Genomic DNA, 19,354 nt, shown 5'->3' with positions numbered 1-19,354 from the left:
GAAAACGCATGACAGAATATCTACAGAGAGGGCAGCCTCCATGTTACTGCAGATGACCAACAAACCCCCAGCCCAGACCTCCCATAGACCTCAACATGAGTCTCTAGTTTCTAAAGTCCTCATTTCTGGATATTTGATAAGGCCCTGGGAGATGACATCCATCAGACTGGGCTGTTTCAGCTTAGGAAATCGCAGGTGTGCAGGTCTCAGTGTGAGCCATGCTGCCCACCACGACTGGTGGTGAGGGACACGGACATAGCTGAGACCAAATACACCTCCCACTTCTCATGCTGGAAGCCTCAAGCAGGACAGAGGGACCAGCCAGCAAGTGACCTGCAGCTAAATCTCCTGATCACAGGTCTTCTGAGTCATCAGGTCTCCTAATGGGCATTTAGACTGGATGTGCTCAAAGACGAGGGCTTGTGTTTTAGCTTGACTGTCTCTCTGCTCTGCAGCCTCCCTTCTGCACAATGAAGATAACAATTCCTGCCCAGGCACACACTGATGACAAAATCATTCACCAGGACCTCAAACACCACAGTGCTGAGTTCCAGAGAAGACTATACAAAAATAGCATATCTCTTGATCTTCAAACTCAGTTAAATGCAAGCTGCAGATGCAGTGAAATCCTCGTATTGTGTTCGGCACAAAAATAGGTTTCTTGTCACTATGACACGAAGTAACAGGATTAAGGTGAAATTCAGAAATTTTCATACACTGCCAAGAAAAGCCAGAAAATTCCATTGCCTCTGGGCAGCAGGTTTTGAGGTGTTGGCCCCTCTGCATTGCCAAGAATGCTTAGATTTGGCGTTTTTCCCCCTCAAGAGGTGTCTGTGCCCTGTGGAAGGCAGCAGGGCTCGTGAGCCCACTTGACCTCTTGGCCCACTTTCAGGGTTTCCCAGTTTTAGCACCATCCCAGTGGTGCTGCAGATTGGTGCCAGAGGCATGACACTGTCATGCCTCTTCCACCATCAAACATTCAATTGCCGTGAGCCCTGCTCCACACGCTGCAGAGCAGCTGGCCACAGCCCACTTAGTGATGGTGAACCACTCCACCCCTCAGCTTCAGCCTGAACCTGCTCCCAAGGCAGGGGGGTGTCTCTCTTCCTAGCAATGGGAAGGGTTGAAGACCCCATGGGTATCCCCCACTGCCATTTCCAGGCTGCACTCTCCATAAGTTAATCAGATCATCTATGCAGCAGGAGACGTCCCATAAACACTGGAGAAGAAGCTGAGACTCTGCCCGGCTCATTCACAGGGAGCTACTTAGAAGGGAACAGCGCTATTTCCTGTAACACGCCTAATGGTTTCCCATCTTTAAAATAATAGGGTTACAGCAAATTCAGGTTATTTATTTCATAGTTTTTGGGCTTTTCCACCCTGTTTTTAATTTTACCTTCATTTAAATGTGCCCTAACATAACGCCCAGGGGAAATACCAGGTTGCATTAGAAGGGAGGGAAGGCTCTGCACTGTCTTCTCCTCCCAGCCCTAGTTCATAGCTGCCATACAAAAATAGGAAAAAAACCATCCTACACAGAGATCACCTCCCCCCAGCACGCACAGCTACATGGCACAGAACTTGAAAACACAAACCACTAGACTCCACGTGGGCAGGACTTGACTAACAGTCCATCTGTGGAGCAAAAAACTAAAGATAGGGCCCTGACAGCTTCTTCGGCTATCTCACTGCTCGGGAGCAGGTGGGATGGTTCTGGTGCTGGGGGGGGGTGGTTCTTGGGATGGTTTTGATGCGGGGGTGGGGGGGGAATGGGGCTCATTTCTGAGGGCCTGTGGAAATCAGCATCTCTTTCTGCAGAACAGGATCTTGGTCTGTGCCCCTCAGGTGGGCTGAGGTGGGGTAATTTAGAGAGGAATAGCCTGGCTAAAAGGATCGATACTGGAGTTGCTTCCCAGCCCCCCAGGGAGGAGAGGGAGAAGGAGGTAAAGAGAGAGGGAAAGGGAGAAGAAGGAGGAGAAGGGAGAAAAGAATGGGGGGAAAGAGGTAAAAGTGAAGGGAGAAAAGAAAGGGAAAAATAAAATGAAAGGAAACTGAAAAAAAAATAAAATAAAAAGAATAAATAATATAATAATAAAATAACAACAATAAAACTATAACGGCAACAACTGCAAGCAGGCGTGTGTGGCTGCACTGGCAGTACGCGTTGTGCCAAAAGCCACCGGGACAGGGAAAGCCGCTGGTGTCGGGGACCTGGTGCCGAACCGTGCCCGGAGCGGCCCCCGTGGCACCTCCCGCTCGGGGCGGAGCGGAGCGGAGCGGGGAGGGCGGACAAAGCCGGGCTGTCAGCGGGGCGGGCGGGAGAAAGGAAAAGCGGTGGCTGCGGGGAGCGGAGCAGGTGAGTTGTGGCACTGGGTGGCTTCACAAGGGGGGGACACCCCATCACTGGGTCCCATTGTGCTCCTCAGGGGGGACACAATGATGCCGGCGCCCCGCGTATCCCCCGTCCCGTCCCCCCGCGCAGTGATGCTCTCACTGGTACGCACCTCAGTGCGGGGGGGGGGTTGCAGACGGACGGCTCTGTAGAAAGCACTTTGGGAAGGGATCGAAGCGGTAAAATAAAGGAAGTGAAATTTGTAGCGCTGTGACAGTGCTTAAAAGAAATCTCTTGACTCTTCCAGAGTCTGCTATCCTGTGGGAATGAAGGCAGGAAAAATCCCACGGGTACCACGATGAACAGCATTGCTAAGGAGTTGTTAGTACTTAAGGGGTTTAAGAACTCAGAAGCATGTTTATGTGTTTGTTTTTGGTGTGAATGGTTGAGAAACAGCAGAGTTGTTGGGTGGTTGTGCAATGTGTTGTGTCAAAGGCAGGAAGGCACTTTACTACCACATGGATTCAAAATCCTTCTGTATATAACCAGTCTGGATGTTGCCGCTTAGTTGTGAGCTTCTGGTAACAGAGGCTTGAAAGAAGCTTTCCTCTGTCATGCTGTGTGGTAGGGAAGCTCTGTGATGAATAAATCCCATTCCAGAGAATGCACCCAAAAGCCTGATGAATCAGCATGCTGCATTCACTGACCAAGCGTGAAAAGAAGCGGCACCACAGGCAGATATTGACACTACCTGAAGCTGCAAGCTCCCTGTGCAGTAGTGGCACATGTGAGGTTGAGGGAGGGGAAAATGCCATTAGTTTTTTATTCTAAACGGCTACTTCTGATAATTCAAACAACCAACCCTCTGGTGCTTTCTACGCTGAGTGAGTTATAGTCCTTTTTGTACTTTGCTTGCTTCCCAAAGGGGTATTTGCTTTTCATCTGTGGCCTCAAACTGTGTAGCAAATGAATTGAGGCTAATAATTAAAGCTCATAACTTAACATAGCAAGAAATCTAAAGTGGTAAAGAAGGTGAAAACTTTATACAAGAAATAGTGTAGCAATTTTGCAATGTTTTAAGATAAGGGCAGAGACTGGGATGACATTTTAGAAATGGAATAGCAGAACAGTATTTCAAACAAACCATCACAAAGCTTAAAGGTTATTTTGTAAGATGCACTTGCTCTTCTAAAAGATAGTCTTTTGAAGTCAAATGAACTGTATAAAAGCTACAGGAACACTATTACTGGGTAAATCTTTTAGTCAGTGTTCTGATTGCTTCAGTGAAGAGGTGAGTATTCAGAGGTAGTATCTCCAGGGCACGTTGATATATTTATTATACAACAGCTGTATGAGCAACTGTACTCACTGTCACGTCAGGATGTCCAGGTCATGGACCGAATGCTCCCCAAATGTGTACACGCGATCTCTCTATCTCTCTTCCCTGAGATAGAGGGACTTGTGCTTCAATCCTTGTTTATGTCCTGACTCAAACAACTGGATGTGTGGGGCAGGCATTCACCCAACAAGTGAGAAGACACAAAGAACACAAAATGTCTTTGTCTCACACAGAGGGTGTCCGCAACCACTACTGAGATTCAGTGGCTGCTTGTTAGTAAAGCCCCAGTGAAAATCATCCCCAAAGTGGAGGACAGAAGGGTTAGGACTCCTTAAATCACCTACTGCTGTATCCTGTGGGTGCAGTGTTTGAGTTACAGGAAGCTCTCTATCTATCTAAAACACTCCAGATTTATGATGATGCTGCAATAATGAAGTTTCATAGTGTTCCTAGCAGAGAAAGCTGACTGAGATGCTATATAATCTATTTAAATACAACCAAGGGCTTCAGAAATGACTAGTAGTTAATAAATCTGACTTTTTCAGGGAGCAAGTGTGGTTTTCTTCAGTCTGCCTCAAATTCAGCCTACAGAATTCATAAGCTACTTCAGCTCCATAAGGAGAAAAGCTTAGTAAAGAGGAGGGAGTTGGGGACAGCAGCATATGGGGCAGTAAACATCATGTGGGCTTGGTGGTGTTTATGAGATACCTACACTTTTTGGAGCTGTTTCAGAGATGGGAAAATACGGATTATTTTGCTATCAGACTGTATCAGAATGCCTCGTGTTGATCATGGTTCGGTCATTTGGGGTGTCTTCTGCTTATGTAACCCTTGTGGCAATTGGCCGTTTACCAGGTACCTGTTCTTCAAAGTTAAGTCTTTCTTAGCATGCCTCTTCTTCTGAGAAGCACCTTGTGCCATCACTTGTGCTCCGCAGGCAGGAGAAGATTCCTGTCCACAAGGGCATCAAGGACAGCCTGCTGAGGACAACAAGGACAGCCTACTGAGGACATGGAGCCTGTCTAAAGTACTTGGAAGTAACCAAGGCTTTGACGGTGCTGACTGTTGTCTGGGGTTGGAATAGTTATTTCATCTCTATGATTTCAGTTGTAGTGGCCTGACAGTTTTAGTCTGATATTCTAAATCTAAGGCCTTTGTTTCACAACAAAAAAAAAACAACAACCCTCAAATAAGGTTTCCTTCAGCTTTTACCAGTCCAAGCGCTCTCAACAATTTATCATTGGCTCTTACGGATAGTTGGCATTTTTCTTTGTTATTTTTGACCATTCCTCCAAATGCCAGTGAAATATTTGGAGGAGTTAGAGCAAACAAAAATGGCACTCCCCCTCCACCCAGCCTCCCACACACACTCCCAAAGGGATAGATATAAATATAAATATATAAAAGAATAAATAAACATAAAATATAATAAATATAGAAAAGATTTCATCCTTGGTTAATCTTTGAAAAAGAAAATTGGGGGGGGGGGGGGGGGGGGGGGTGCCTTCAAAATTACTAAACCTTTTGCTAAAACACATAATTCAAATTTACTTTAAACCAGCTTTTATCCTGGTTCTTCTTCTCCAGTGCCTTGCAACACTGAAGGCGCAATAGTCAAGTTTTTCAAAACCAGCTTAATTCCAGAAGAGGGAGAAACATTAGACTAACACAATTAGGTGAGTGGAATGCATTTTCCCCTCAGGCACCTCTGGAGAGTGATACAATATCATGTTCAGATCTGTAAGCTGTTGTCTCAGCAAAGTTGGGCTGGACTGGTGTGCGCCTGAGATACGGGCGGGAGAACCAGAGCTGATGCAGAAAGCCCCAGTGGGGATCATGTTGATGGCACTGCTCTGAGTCACTGGGGGCCCATAAACCACCTATTGCATGATGGCATACATGTTGTTGGGTGAGGCTTACATGAGATCCTGAGCCTTTCAGCACCTTTTATTATGTACTTATATCTATCTACTTGTGTATGTATATTAAAGTCATTGTTTTGGCTTAGCTCCTTTGAGGATAGCTACAACTGCCAGCGTAAAATGCTTGCAGCTTCAGTGGGGCTTGATTTCTCAGTGAGGAAAAGGTGCGGTGATTTAGGGAAATCCATGTATGGCTTTTTGTCATAGGGTAGCTGCAGATGCTCCCTGCTGACATTCTCAATGATGCTGGTCTTTAGGAGCAGTGAACTTAGAAACTGAACCCTGACAGAGATGCTCTAAGGGCATCGAGAGAAGCCATGGGATTTAGCCTGTCTGCAGGAAAGGTGGGTGGGAAAAGAGCCTCAAACAAGATGCTGTTTTCAAGGGGTGTGAAGACACTTCATGGACTGTAAGGAAGGAGCAGTGACTCCCCTGCTGCATTTGGGAAAGTCAAGTGAGAGGAAAGGGGGCTGGCAGCACGGCTCAGGAAAGGGCAAGAGAATGCAAAACCTGACCTACAGGGAAAGGATCCCGAAAATAAGAGTGCTCTAGGAAAGCTGTCAGGGCAAGCATTTATCACGGTATTGTCTGCCTGGATCTCAGAACAGTTTCAGGTTGCATTTGTTCCCCGTGAGCTGCAGTGTAGCCTTGGCATGTAGTTGTAGGACAGACAGGATTAAGGTTCAGGCCTGTTCTGGGAGCACTGCCCAGTGTCAGCAGCCAGTACCAGGGCTGCCCTGTGCTATTTTTATTATGTCCACATCAAAAAGTGTGTTTTAAAAAGGCTGAAGGAAATCAGCCCCCTGCCTAACAGAGTCCCTACGGCAAAAGCTTCAGGAGAGGCAAGCATGCTCAAATCTGATTGGCAACTGTTGCCCTAAACAGGGGAAAGTTCTTCACAGAGGTCTAGCAAAGACACCTGATGATGATGATGAAGAGGAGGAGGAGGAGAAACAGGGGAAGAAGGGGTGGTAGAGAAGATGAAGTTTGTGGGGAGAGCCTTGATGATCTTGGCTGAACACCACCTCACAGGCCCAGAAACTCCTGCATCTTGTGCTCAAGTTTCACATCCATGCAGCTTCATTCCATCGAATCTTGAAAGACCCAAGATTTCAAATTTGCCCTATTTAAAGTTTACAAACGGTTCTAATGCTTTACAGGAGCCTAATCTTTAACCTCATATCTTCTGAGACTGGCTCACCATATTACTTTTCCACCTTCTACACACAATCCATTAACATTTCTTCAGCAAGGCTATTTCAGACATTGAGTACATTTACGACTTTTACACTTTTTCCTCAAGGGATAAATTTAGTAGGGTCCTGACACTGGATAATGTACTGGACACATAAATGACAGGCTTTCAGGTTGATCTAATTACCAATGCCAAACCACATAAAAATAACAAGTTCCCAGGAAATATAAATCCTGCATAGATCTGACAGGTGAGTAGGGAAGAAAAATGTAGCGCACAGGTCTAGCAGCTATAACCTTCAGTCACCTAAGTTGTTTGTTCAAGTCAGCAGGGAAAAATCTGTCTTTCATTTCACCGCATGGTTTGATTGTGCAACATCTTATGTGAAATGGCCAAATATCTTCTCAGGCTACTCCTTCCAGAGGAATTTTAATGAAACAGGCTTTGATCTGGTAACCATTTTATGTCTCAATTAATACTGGGATGAATATATAGTAGTAACAATCTCTTCAGACAGTTTGAATCACACCGCAAGTGAAGCGTCTCAACTTTTATCAAAGTAAAACAACATGTTTTATTTGGCTTTACAATATTCAGAGTCAGTAGAAACGCTGTGAGTAAACACATTCTTGAATCTTCGTGGCAATATGGCACTTGAAACTAACCTTGGATCTCATGACTCATCTCGCTGGGAATACGGCATCCCTCGACAAGCCTGAGGTTCTGAATCCAAGACTCAGACTAAGAGGCAAAACTGAAGCAATATATGAATACCTCTCTTGATTTCCATCAGTCTTGAGTTCCCGATGTTAGTTCAGATGACACTGGCTTGCAGGAGTACCTGCAAATGCAAATATTTTTTTTGGCACTGTTTAGGTCTTACAGATTTAATGGCCAAATAAATACGTTTGCCAACACCTGCAAATATTGTCTTGCTTTGCTTTGTAAAATTGGAAGTAGCTCACTGGCAGATGGCAGGAGCACATTGTTAGTATTAATAGACCTATACACACAAAAGGAGAACAGGTGACTTCTGTTTGTAATTAAGCTAATCGCAGAGACAGCAGAGACCTCTTGTCATATCAGGATTATTGCCTAGACTGCACCAACAAACCAAATACTTACCATGGCATTCAATGCTCCATTCGGCATCATGTGCTTTGGGGTTTCCCTGGAGTGGTTAGCGGCCAGGGTAGGACATCCTACTCGTGCCGCTCTGTTACACTTCAACAGGTTAGTCTGCAGGTCTGCTGTAAAGCTAAATAATTTAGTTATTGCCAAACAAATAGATATTGAAAACCCTGACACAAAGTTAGTCTGATGCATGCAGGCTAAACCATAAAGCTCTTCATTTATTTTTGTTTCTATTAACTTTTACATCTTTTTTTTCTTGCAGCTCAAGTTTGCAGCATTTATTTATTGCATTAACTTTTTATAAGTCAGTCCTATTCATCTTCTTTCAACTCCATTAACCCTTTAACTCTCTCACGAGCTTTGGTGTCAACAAGACTGGGGATAATGTCTTTAAACTGAAAGAGGGGAGATTTAGATTAGACATTAGGAAAAAATTCTTCCCTGTAAGGGTGGTGAGACACTGGCTCAGGTTGCCCAGAGAAGCTGTGGCTGCCCCATCCCTGGAAGTGTTCCAGGCTAGGTTGGACAGGGAATGAGCAACCTGGTCTAGTGCAAGGTGTCCCTGCCCACGGCAGTGGCCTGAAACTAGATAAGCTTTAAGGTTCCTTCCAACCCAAACCATTCTGTGATTCTATGAATTACTTGGAAAGAAAAAAAAAAAGAAAAAAAATGAAAACCCTTAGGAAATTTAGAGGTACAAGAGACGAAACGTCAGCAATTGGTTGTGAATGTCTTTATGCCTCATTAACAAGCCAAAGAAAATTTGCTAGGAATATACATTTCTGTAGAGGAAGTGAGGGATGCAGCGTGCAGCTGAAAACGGTCCAGGGAATGTCAGAGGAAGGGTGCAGTTGCTGAAGTTTTGAACAGCAGCTCTAGGTTGGCTGTCTCTTTGAAAGCTTTTGCAGCGCACATTAAATAATTCCAGATGACGACAAAAAACTCTTGTTAGGAAAACAAAAGGTCTGGGCTTTCAGCCACTTCAGGGCTCTTGGTTTTGTGCCTGGAAAAGAACCCTGCACCCATTCACTGCTGCTGCTTTGGCTGCTTCTCTGGCGTTACCCTCTTGTTTCTCATAAAATCCTTTTTTGTCTGCATTGTTTTGTGGGTGTATTTTCCCCTTAGCTGCATCCTCATTTCACTGCAAAATGAGCAGCAACCTGGTGGGTTTTTCTCTGCCTTTGTCTAAAGGGACTGGTTGGTGTCCTCTTTATAGCATTATAGTTGTAAACGACCTTGGCAAGGTCAAGCAGTTCCAACCTCGTCTCCCAACAGAAAGAAGAGCTCGTCCCTGGGTGGGCTCGAACCACCAACCTTTCGGTTAACAGCCGAACGCGCTAACCGATTGCGCCACAGAGACTGCCCGTTTAGGGATGCTGTGTGCCGTTGTGACGTGAGATCCTGCTCATGACTGGCCGTGATGCTGTAACACTGACTGCACCATCCTCCCTCCCCCGGCAGGGTCCTGGGTGCTGTGAGACAAGGAACCTGCGTGTTCCAGCCTGGCAGGGTCCAAGGAACCTGTGTGTTCCAGCCTGGCAGGGGCCTGGGTGCTGTGTGACAAGGAACCTGCGTGTTCCAGCCTGGCAGGGTCCTGGGTGCTGTGTGACAAGGAACCTGTGTGTTCCAGCCTGGCAGGGTCCAAGGAACCTGTGTGTTCCAGCCTGGCAGGGGCCTGGGTGCTGTGTGACAAGGAACCTGTGTGTTCCAGCCTGGCAGGGTCCAAGGAACCTGTGTGTTCCAGCCTGGCAGGGGCCTGGGTGCTGTGTGACAAGGAACCTGTGTGTTCCAGCCTGGCAGGGTCCAAGGAACCTGTGTGTTCCAGCCTGGCAGAGCCCTGGGTGCTGTGTGACAAGGAACCTGTGTGTTCCAGCCTGGCAGAGCCCTGGGTGCTGTGTGACAAGGAACCTGTGTGTTCCAGCCTGGCAGGGGCCTGGGTGCTGTGTGACAAGGAACCTGCGTGTTCCAGCCTGGCAGGGGCCTGGGTGCTGTGTGACAAGGAACACGTGTGTTCCAGCCTGGCCGTTCAGGAGGAAAGGCAGGGCACCGGGAAAGGGGCACGGCACAGGTTTTCAGGTTAGCCTGATCCCAGCCATGCAGCTGAGCCAGAAGATGCTGTGCCTCACCATACAGAGTGAGAAGCAGTCTCTGCATTCAGGGGTTGAACCTGCTGCTTAATCAAACCACTAGCTTTCAAGCCAGGAGACTGTGGAACAAAATGGGACTAAAACTCAGTCTAAATTTTCCCTTGAATGTGAAGTGTCAGCAGACAGATTAATTCCATACTTTAAACACCGATGCCTTGCTGAGTACGGGCACATTTAGAGGAGTTCTTGCAATCATCCTTGCTCAGGAAAGAAATGTGTTTTTAGGTTTGCCTTTGCATGGTAGCAGCTGGCAAAAGCAAGATGGCTGAAGTGCCTCCTCAGTAAGGACTAACCTGCTAGCCCCTTACTTGCAGCTGTATACTCATCTCTCTTAGTTTCAGCTGCTAAAATATGATCTGATCAACTAAGCTTTAGCAATTTCTTCTGGTCATGATGGTAAAAGGCGTGATGGTTTTTACATGCATAATGCTGCGTTTGCCAGTCTGACAGTGATAAAGCAGTTCTGGCAGGCAGTGAGAGTATCCCCTCATAGCTGTAAGAAGTGTTGGTGACAGAAAATAAGTTATTTATTTTCTTTCCATGTGTGGGGTTTGTTAGGAGTGAATCTCCCAGGCACTGAGCATTTTCTCTCTTGATTGTCTTTGCTAGCAGCTACAGATGGGACCATACTCAGTTTCACTATTTCATGTTTTAGTATTGGGGTATAGCTACTACCAACTAAAACAGCAGATCCTTTAAAAGCTAAAGCATCATCTCTGGTATCTTTCCAGTCCTGCATTTCTAAACAGAGCATGGTTTCAAGTCCCAGCCTGGGAAGTGCATCAGGACGGTGCTGGCTGCGCTGAGCCCAACATGTTAGTACTCATACCCTGATTTCTGGTCTTGCCTATCTCCTGTGATATTCCCCCTCGTTTCACCCACATCAATGCAAAAGAAGTGAGAACTCAGCCAAGGATTTTAGAGCTGACCTGTTGTGTCAGCTGTCACTGAAGCAGGTAGAGAGGAAGCCTGCCCATGATATGCTCCTCTGGAAGGTGGTAGGAAAGAAAACGAGCTTGTCTCTATTTCTCCCAGCTCCACATTTAAATAGCACTGCTTTCTTTACTCTTGCACACTATGTTTTATTTGTAAACTCACCAAGATGTTGTCTTTTTCCCAGAATCATTGGACTTTCTTTAAAGGGCGAAACGATTTTATTGCCCTTTGGAGAGCACTGCAGAATTTTTGCAGTCGCATAAAGTACAGCATGTGACAGGGACATGGGCATCTGTCCTTTAAATATGGATTTTAAAATAAAGATGTTTTATCTTGCCTGCAGAAGTACAGAAGCAATGAAAAGTGAATGCTGGAGTTTATTGAGCAAAATTGCTTGTTACAATGAAGGAAGCTTTTTTCCTCCATCTGACACTCTGGGAGGTGGGAAAAGAGCACAGGCAATATAAAGTTTATATTCTAATTTATAGTAAAGTTCCATACAGATACATATATTTTAAAGAGCAGTCAGTATTTCTGGACAGAAATGTCCTGGTACTGTGCAAGGGGATGAATGTTCTTCTAGTGATGCTTTTTAAAGTTATAATTTGGCCCAAAGTACTAATTCTCAAGAAAATACCTCAACTCTTCATATCAAGATGAAACAATCACTTCAACTTAAATACAGGAAATGTTGGGCATAATAGCCATTACTTGCACAGATCTTGTTAACAAGAACATAATTTCCTAATCACTCCCTTGAAAGCAAAGCCAGATGATAGAAGCATAGTTGAGCTTCTGCCAAACACCTCAAGAAATCTGATTTCACACCCAAGTTCCTGCAGGAGTGCCAGGGTAACCTCAACTATTCAGTGGAAAAAAAACCTTTAAGCATTATGCTTACAGTTCTTTATACTTGTATTCTTAAATACAAAACCTATCAGTTGGGATAGTACAAAAACCTGAGTGAGGACATCTAGATGTGTTTGTATTACACACCAAGGGAATACATATCTCTGCAGGCAATATTGCCTTAATGGCAACATCCTAGTGCATCTCCCCATCCTTTTTAATTAGGTCTTTAGAAAAAAATAAAGTTGAGGGGGTTTTGGGTTTGTGGAGTTTTTTTTTGTTTGTTTAAGATGTACAGTAGTTAGAGGACAAAAGAACAGATTCTAGTTTTTATTGGTGGTGGTCCCTCTACAGTGAAGGCATTCAAGCACAGAGATGAGGTTAGAAAAACCCTGAGAGAATTAAATCTGGCCAGGGATGTCAAGGGCAACAAGAATAGCTTCTATAGGTATGTCAGTGATAAAAGGAAGACTAGGTAAAATGTGCTCTCTCTCTCTGGAAGGAAATGGGAGATCTGGTTACCCAGAACATGGAGAAGGCCGAGGTACTCATTTTTGTCTCAGTGTTTACTGGCAAGTGCTCCAGCCACACAACCCATGTCACAGAAAGCAAAGGCATGGACTGGGAGAATGAAGAATCGCCCTCTGTAGGAGATGAGCTTCAAGGCCATCTAAGGAACCTGAAGATGCACGAGTTCATGGGACCTGATGAAATGCATCTGCGGGTCCTGAGGCAACTGGTGGTTGAAATGGCTAAGGCACTACCCATCATGTTTGAGAAGTCATGGCAGCCCAATGAAATTCCCACTGACTGGAAAAGGGGAAACATAACCTCTACCTTTAAAAAAGAAAAATCAGAAGACCTGGGGAACGACAGGCCAATCAGACTGACCTTGGTGCTTGGCAAGATCAGGGAGGAGCTCCTCCTGGAGACTGTGGCACATGGAAAATAAGGAGATGATTGGTAGTGGTCAGCATGGCTTCACTAAGGACAAATCACACCTGACAAGTTTGGTGGCATTCTATGATGGGGTTACAGCATTGATGGATAAGGGAAGAGCAACTGACATCATCTACCTGCGGACCTGTTGGAGTGAGTCCAGAGAAGGGCCACGAAGGCATACAGAGGGCTGGAGCACCTCTCCTGTGAAGACAGGCTGAGAGAGTTGGGGTGGTTCAGCCTGGAGAAGAGAAGCTGCATGGAAACTTTAGAGCAGCTTCCAGTGCCTAAAGATAGCCTACAAAAAAGATGGATGGGGACTTTTTACAAGGGCATGTAGTGACAGGACAAGGGGGAGTGGATTTAAACTGAAAAAGGGTAGAGTTAGATTAGACATCGGGAAGAAATTCTTTATTGTGAGTGTGGTGAGACACTGGAACAGATTATCCAGAGAAGTTATGGCTGTCCCATCCCTGGCAATGTTCAAATCCAGGCTGGACAGGGCTTTGAGCAACCTGGTCTAGTGGAAGGTGTCCCTGCTTGTGACGGGGGGGATAGAACTAGATGATCTTTGAGGTCTTTACCAATCCAAACCATTCTATGACTTTGTGCGTGATTTAATGTAACATGCAAAGGGCTTTGATCTTGCATCATTTTGATGATATAAGTGATGGAAACAGAAGCCTTTGCTGGTGGTGGAGGCTCATTAAGAGGTGACACAAGTAGCAATTACTGCAAGTACACAGATATGTTTGCTTTCAATATAATGCATCTCTAATCCAAATTATCACTAAAAGCTTTTAGACTTCCCTCAGGTTGTTACAGCAGTGTTGTTAAAAAGCAACCAACCAAGCAAGCTCATCCACTAAATGTCCATAGAGCATGTTGCAGGAGCCACAAAGGTTAGAGCATCTTTACCTTTATTTATCCATGTTTCCCCATTAACTTGTGAAACTATCAACTAGCTATCTGGCTTCTTTAAACAGAGCACATGACAAGTTGACAAAATCATTGCCTTGATCCAGAGGAGCTTTTTATAGGCTCTCAGGGTTTCTAAATGGGATGAAGGGTGGAGCTAGGCATTTAGCCACACCCATGTGAGGTTTATAAAAGGAAGTTTTCTAGGGGAAAGCTCTTTTCTACCAGTCTATGACAATTGGCAGTTTTATTGAACAGGATTTTATCTTAAAGGATAAAATATCTTAAAGGCCTTACTATGTCAAGGTCTCATAAAAGTTCCCATAGTGGGGATGTTTCTGCAAATGAGCCTTTGAAACAGCAAGGTAAGGTAAGTGATGGAGTCTGCTTTACTACTTTAGTTCTTTTTCACACATAGTATTTCTGTGACAGAGAGCTGAGTGTAATTTCAAAGGTCTGTATTTCCTCTGCCATGTAGAATTCATTGCTTTCTGTAGTTTTGTATTCCTGTAACGTTAACTGAAGTGGAGAAAAAAACAACCTTAACACAAACCATCCTCAAACCTATTAGAGTTTGGAGAGGTTTGTCATAAGTGTGGTCAAGCTTTCAAGACTAATGACTTTGAGGGCTAATTTGTACCACCTGTCCACAACACTAAGGTTAAAGTGGCTGTTGTAATTGTGCTGCTGTTTGTAAGTCACACCAATATTAATTGCTCAAGCATAAAAATAAAAGATATACTATGCTTTGTTGCACAATTGCTGTGACTTAGTCATGACTTCTTGATACACCCAGGAATCCTGCAATAATTTTTTGTTTTGTACTGTATCACTGTTCCCTTATGTATACGTGCATAGGGCCGTTTATAAGTGACTCTGTCCAGCAGAGGTCTTGTGGGTTACTGTGGATGTCCCTTGATGAGATTGTGTTATAAAAGTTTGTTTGCTATTGAACTCTGGTGTTCATATTGGAGCGACAATTCTATAGACAGGTCTGTATCAGTTACAAGATGACTGAGTGAAGCCTTTCATAACCATCAACTGAAGCCGAAGGTTTTGTATCAAAAGGTGATTGCAGCAATGTAGGGTGTGTAGCATGGATGTGTCAAGAATGCTGGTCAGCATAAAAAAACACTTATCTCATTACACTGGTTACCTAGCTCTTGACTTACTGCTAGTGTGATGATAAAGCAGAATAATAAGGAATTGGCGAGAGGGGAACGAACCTTGAAGATGCTTTTTAGGAGCTCCTTTCAGGCCTTTGGGAAAATGGAAGAAAGTCTTCTTTGAAAACTTAATAAGCAACCAGAAAAAAAGTGTCTTCAAAGTTAATTTTTCTTCCAATTACTGTACCTGTACGTAACTAGATCAGAGTAATACATTTTCTCTTGTGAGCCTTCAATATAGAAGGCTAGTATTTTTGTTATTCATTCACTAGTATTTTAGTTACTCATTGCACCCAAAACATGGAAAGCATTTGAGGGTCACTAGTCTAATAGTTGTTCTCCAGACTATGCTTGTATAACTACCACTTGCTGCAAAAATAACCAGAGTAATGGTTTCCACAAACAACACCAAGCTGGTGGTGTTGGTGTGGTCTCTTTTTCAACCTGTAAGCAAAACTGTAAATTAATGTAGCTGGCAAAAAGCTGAGTGATGGCCTTGTGGGCAAAAGTGTATGATGTAAGCTGGAGAGACTGTCAGAGCATTTTGACTTAATGTGATCGGTAGACATGAGAAAATAAACACATCTTGCATTTGGCTAGGCACATTTTCCACCTTGATAATGCTGTGGTTTTAATTTGGAGCTTTTGCTGTCAATGTTGAGCTTGTGGGATGCTTAACTTCAGCAGCATGGTCATTTCTGGGTTTTGCCACGTGCTTTTACTGATACGTAGGAAACTGTGGCTGTGCTGGATTGTGGTGAGAGGAGTCTTGTTTGACAGCATAGCTGTCTCCTGCCAGAGAGTGCCCTTGGCTTTATCCGCTGCCATTCTTCCTGGAGGTTGACATGCTGCAGTTAGATCATTCATAGGTATTTTTAATTGTATTGCATTTGTTTTAAGTGCCTGATGTGGACCAAACATTGAAATATATTTGTATTCTCTTTTGTTGTATTAGTGCAGTAAATGGGAGAGATGAAGGAAGAGGAAAATACTGTCAATACTGGCAGAGGATCTTAGATGTTTCTGCTCTTGAATACTTTTGGATGGGTTTTCTGAATCGGGGAGAAATCTTGAGCTTTTTCAAGTGGGTAATGTGGAGTTTGACATTGCTGCATAGCTTAATATGTGTTTGTAAATTTGGTCACCCCTCTAAGCAGGGATTAAAGTGACTTCTGCCGTTGTTTGACTTGAAAAGCAATATTTATGGAATAAAATACTTATCCAGTTTAATTCTGACACTAACCTGCTAGTCAACACAAATGAGTCAAGGGACATTCACTGTCCTGTGGCAAATTACTTATTACATTTGACAATTTTAGACAAATATTTAAAAGGCTACTTTGAAGTAGTCAAACAACAAACCTTAGGGTGCCATCTTCCTCTCCTGATTTGATTTTTGGAGCCACATATGTACCAAATGCAGAAAGCCCACAAAGTTAACTTCTTGGTGACGAGCTGTGTAATTAAGAGGCAGATGGCCAATGACAATCTCTTGGTAACTGATTTCTTTGAGGTGATCTATGAAGACTGACACTGACAGCTGGATTACTCCAATGTGGTATTCTGTTAGTCCTGTTGCATACCAATACTTTTGCTACCAGCAGATTCAAGCACAAAACTTCAGCTTATTTGGGTGGATGCTAAAATTAAGTCTTGCTCTGGATCCTCCCTCCTTAATTCATGCATGGCAACACCAGCGTCTTCAGAGCTGAGCTAGGGGAGGGATGTAGGGCAGCTTTCAGGTTGAGCTGGGGTGGCTGTGGAAAAGGGGCTGGAGTGAGTAGCCTGAGATGGTCCAAGAGGAGGAGGTAAGTTTCCAGGGGATGGGGAAGGAAAAGTGAAAGGAGAGAGGGCCTGTCAGAACAGCAGCTTCTGAGTCTTGGCTCAGAATTTAAATCTCGCTGGCCCTGTACAGTCTTCATGTCTCTACTTCTTTCCCATCATCTCTTCCACTACCACTGAGAAAGTGAGTTTTCTGACTGCTGGCTGAGGACAGAAGTGCATTTTTCTCTACTTTCCTGGGTCAGCCCAAGTCAGTTTTACCCATGTCCCTGAGAAGACCCAAGCTGACACTGCTTAGCTGGGTTCCCTATTGCTTTATTAATCAGTACATCACTATGGATTCTCCTGTTCAGTTGTTGTTTATTTAGCTTGTGGAATCCTGAAATCAGAAGGCTTTTACAGATGACAAGATCACTGCAGTTTCTTTAACATGGCTAGATTTCTGTAAATACTTTTTTTCCTCAGGGCAGAGGAGTCGTTTGGCTTCTGTTGTCCTAGTTCAGGTCAAATCAAGCAAAGTTGCCGAGTTTAAACAATAAGTCTTGTAGGCTTGATTAATTTTTTCTCAGTTTATGTCCACTGACAGTCATGCATATAGGCAAAAATTTCCCTCACAAGGAAGAATCCCAGAATTCAGCTGTTTTGTGCAAGCTGGAAAGGGAGCTGCAAAGGATGCAGTAGGTAATGAAAACTGAGCGATAAAGAGCAAACGGGGGGGATATAACTGCCAGTCAGGTGTCATTTGGCCTGAGACAGCATTTCTGAGGTGTGTTTCTAAGATGCTTGAAGGCCACAACAGGTAAAGGATGCGATTAGCATCCTGTGTAAGATTTTAGGATAATGTACCATCTCTGTTGCAGCAATAATCTGTCACTGGGATGCAGGCACTACAGGCAACATGTGATCATGTTAGAAAACCAGACAGAGAAATCCTATGATGGGCTTGTCAAGTGACAGGGATCTTATTATATGACTGTGGAGCAGACCAACAAGAAACGTTTGTCTGACCAATGGTAGTGATATCTCTTGTCTTCCTTTGAAAAGAATGTGTGGCTACTGGTACAGTTCTGTCCATTAAAACAATGTGGCACAGAGGAGCTGATGCCGCTTTGTTACAGCATTCGCTCTGTGCTACTGCAAGAAATGCATAGTGCTGCCTTCCATCCTTGACTGAGATCTTATTCCAGATTTTATTTAACTCAGTGATACACAGCAGGGCATAAATAAAATGTGTATGTTATGTAGTGGCCCAAAAGCAGCCATTTAAATCCACTAAGCTTGCTGGTGCAAATCTCCGAGTTATTTCCTGCATACACGCTGCTGTGCAGTATGATGTTTATGTATTTTCATGGTGACCTGTTTACATTTGATAACTCATTTCTAAAACTTGGCGTTGCAGGAAAAGGTTTGCTCAGAGAGACATCTGGGGTTAAACTGAATGGTACTTCTGCCCTTATAGCACTGAGAGCCCAGGCCAGCCCTGGAAGGTAGTGCTGGGCCTGTTCATAAGTATTTGGTGGGAGTAGGTATCGGTCTGTGTGCTTGCAGAGTGCTGCAGAGGAGCCTGGAGCTGGCCTGAGCTTTATGAGCGAACCACCCACTCTTTTATGCGAGAGTGAGAGTGAGGTGTTAAAGGCTTCAAGCCCACAAAGCCAATTTTACTAGAATGTAAAAGCCATGAGAGAAGAAAAAGCACTTACCAGCAGGAAAGAAATCTCGTAGGTGAGATTAAAGCTCTGTAATAATATGCCTGTATCCTGTGCAGTAGGGTCCTCCCCTCCTATCTTGTCTAATTCTCTCATTTTTTGGCTTCTGAAGACATACCTTGCTGTCCCCAGGAGAGTTTATTTTCACTTCTTGCTGGGCTTGCCTTTTGGTTCTAGTCTCTGGTACAAGCCCAGTACTTTGCATGGGCATCTCCTGTTGTCCACATGTTTGTCATGCTGACCCCAGAGGGGTTTCACTCCCAGCTCTCACCCATACCGTGTACCCACAGCTAAGCCCCACAACAGTCACATAGCTCTGCGTGCATGTATAAATATAAAAACTGAGTTACATTCTTTCACTGTGCTACTGGATGCCTTTCCATTGCTATCAAGCAGAGACAGGCCCACCTCTTCAGGATGTGGACTGCAAAAATATGTGGCTTTATTCCAAATTAACTGTAAAAGCAGTAGCAACTTGTGTTCCTGAATTTATTGAGATCTTCATGTCAGAAAACTGTTATGCTGGTTTGCATGTCCAGTTTTCCTGTGTGAAATAGTAGGGGAAAGAACAGGGCATTTCAATTCAGAAAGGTCATAAACATTTCTTAAAGAAAGCAGGAGTACTTCTGGGATTAAAAATGATGCACTTCCCAGTGTAACATTGTGTCGCTTGGTTAAAGCTGAGACAGCTTCAGCTGTATTATTCTTCGTACATCTTGTTTGTCAAAATACATTATCTCAATCATTCTCATATTCTGGAAATTAAACTTCAACATCAATTTGTCATCACAAGAGAACAGGAAAGCTGAACCCTGGCAGTCTTCTCTGGGATACAGCAATTTCTCAAAGCCAATGCATTACTCTGAGGGAAAAAGAATAATGCTGAAGTAAAATGATATTATTGTGCTCGCAAATAAGCAAAAGGCATTTAGTTTGATAAGATGCCAAAGAGTGTCATTTGTGAGCGCTGCAAAGACTTCCAGCTGTCT

The 19,354-nt window shown here is 44.1% G+C and overlaps 1 protein-coding gene and 1 non-coding gene across 3 annotated transcripts in view; one reads left to right on the top strand and one right to left on the bottom strand.

Moving 5' to 3' along the window:
* Positions 1–2,338: 2,338 nt before the first annotated feature.
* MAPRE2 (microtubule associated protein RP/EB family member 2) overlaps positions 2,339–19,354 on the top strand; it is a 104,074-nt gene continuing 87,058 nt past the window's right edge. Inside the window, exon 1 of one of the 2 annotated variants that reach the window (XM_062633478.1) lies at positions 2,339–2,356. Coding sequence is in view for 1 of the 2 variants with exons in the window: in XM_062633475.1 (XP_062489459.1) it covers positions 14,010–14,081 (72 nt within the window). In the remaining variant the exon portion in view is untranslated. Of the gene's footprint in view, positions 2,357–13,960; positions 14,082–19,354 lie in introns of those variants that run through there. The other variant, XM_062633475.1, reaches the window with a different exon arrangement.
* Positions 9,209–9,282, bottom strand: TRNAN-GUU (transfer RNA asparagine (anticodon GUU)). The gene has a single exon. It is a non-coding gene; the product is annotated as a tRNA-Asn (tRNA).

Source organism: Pezoporus occidentalis, unplaced genomic scaffold (genome assembly GCF_034315485.1).
Source record: "Pezoporus occidentalis ecotype Australia unplaced genomic scaffold, CSIRO_AGI_Poc_V1 ctg4, whole genome shotgun sequence".
NCBI lineage: Eukaryota > Metazoa > Chordata > Aves > Psittaciformes > Psittacidae > Pezoporus > Pezoporus occidentalis.
Note: the sequence above shows the minus strand (reverse complement) of the source record. Positions and strands in the feature narration are given on the sequence as shown.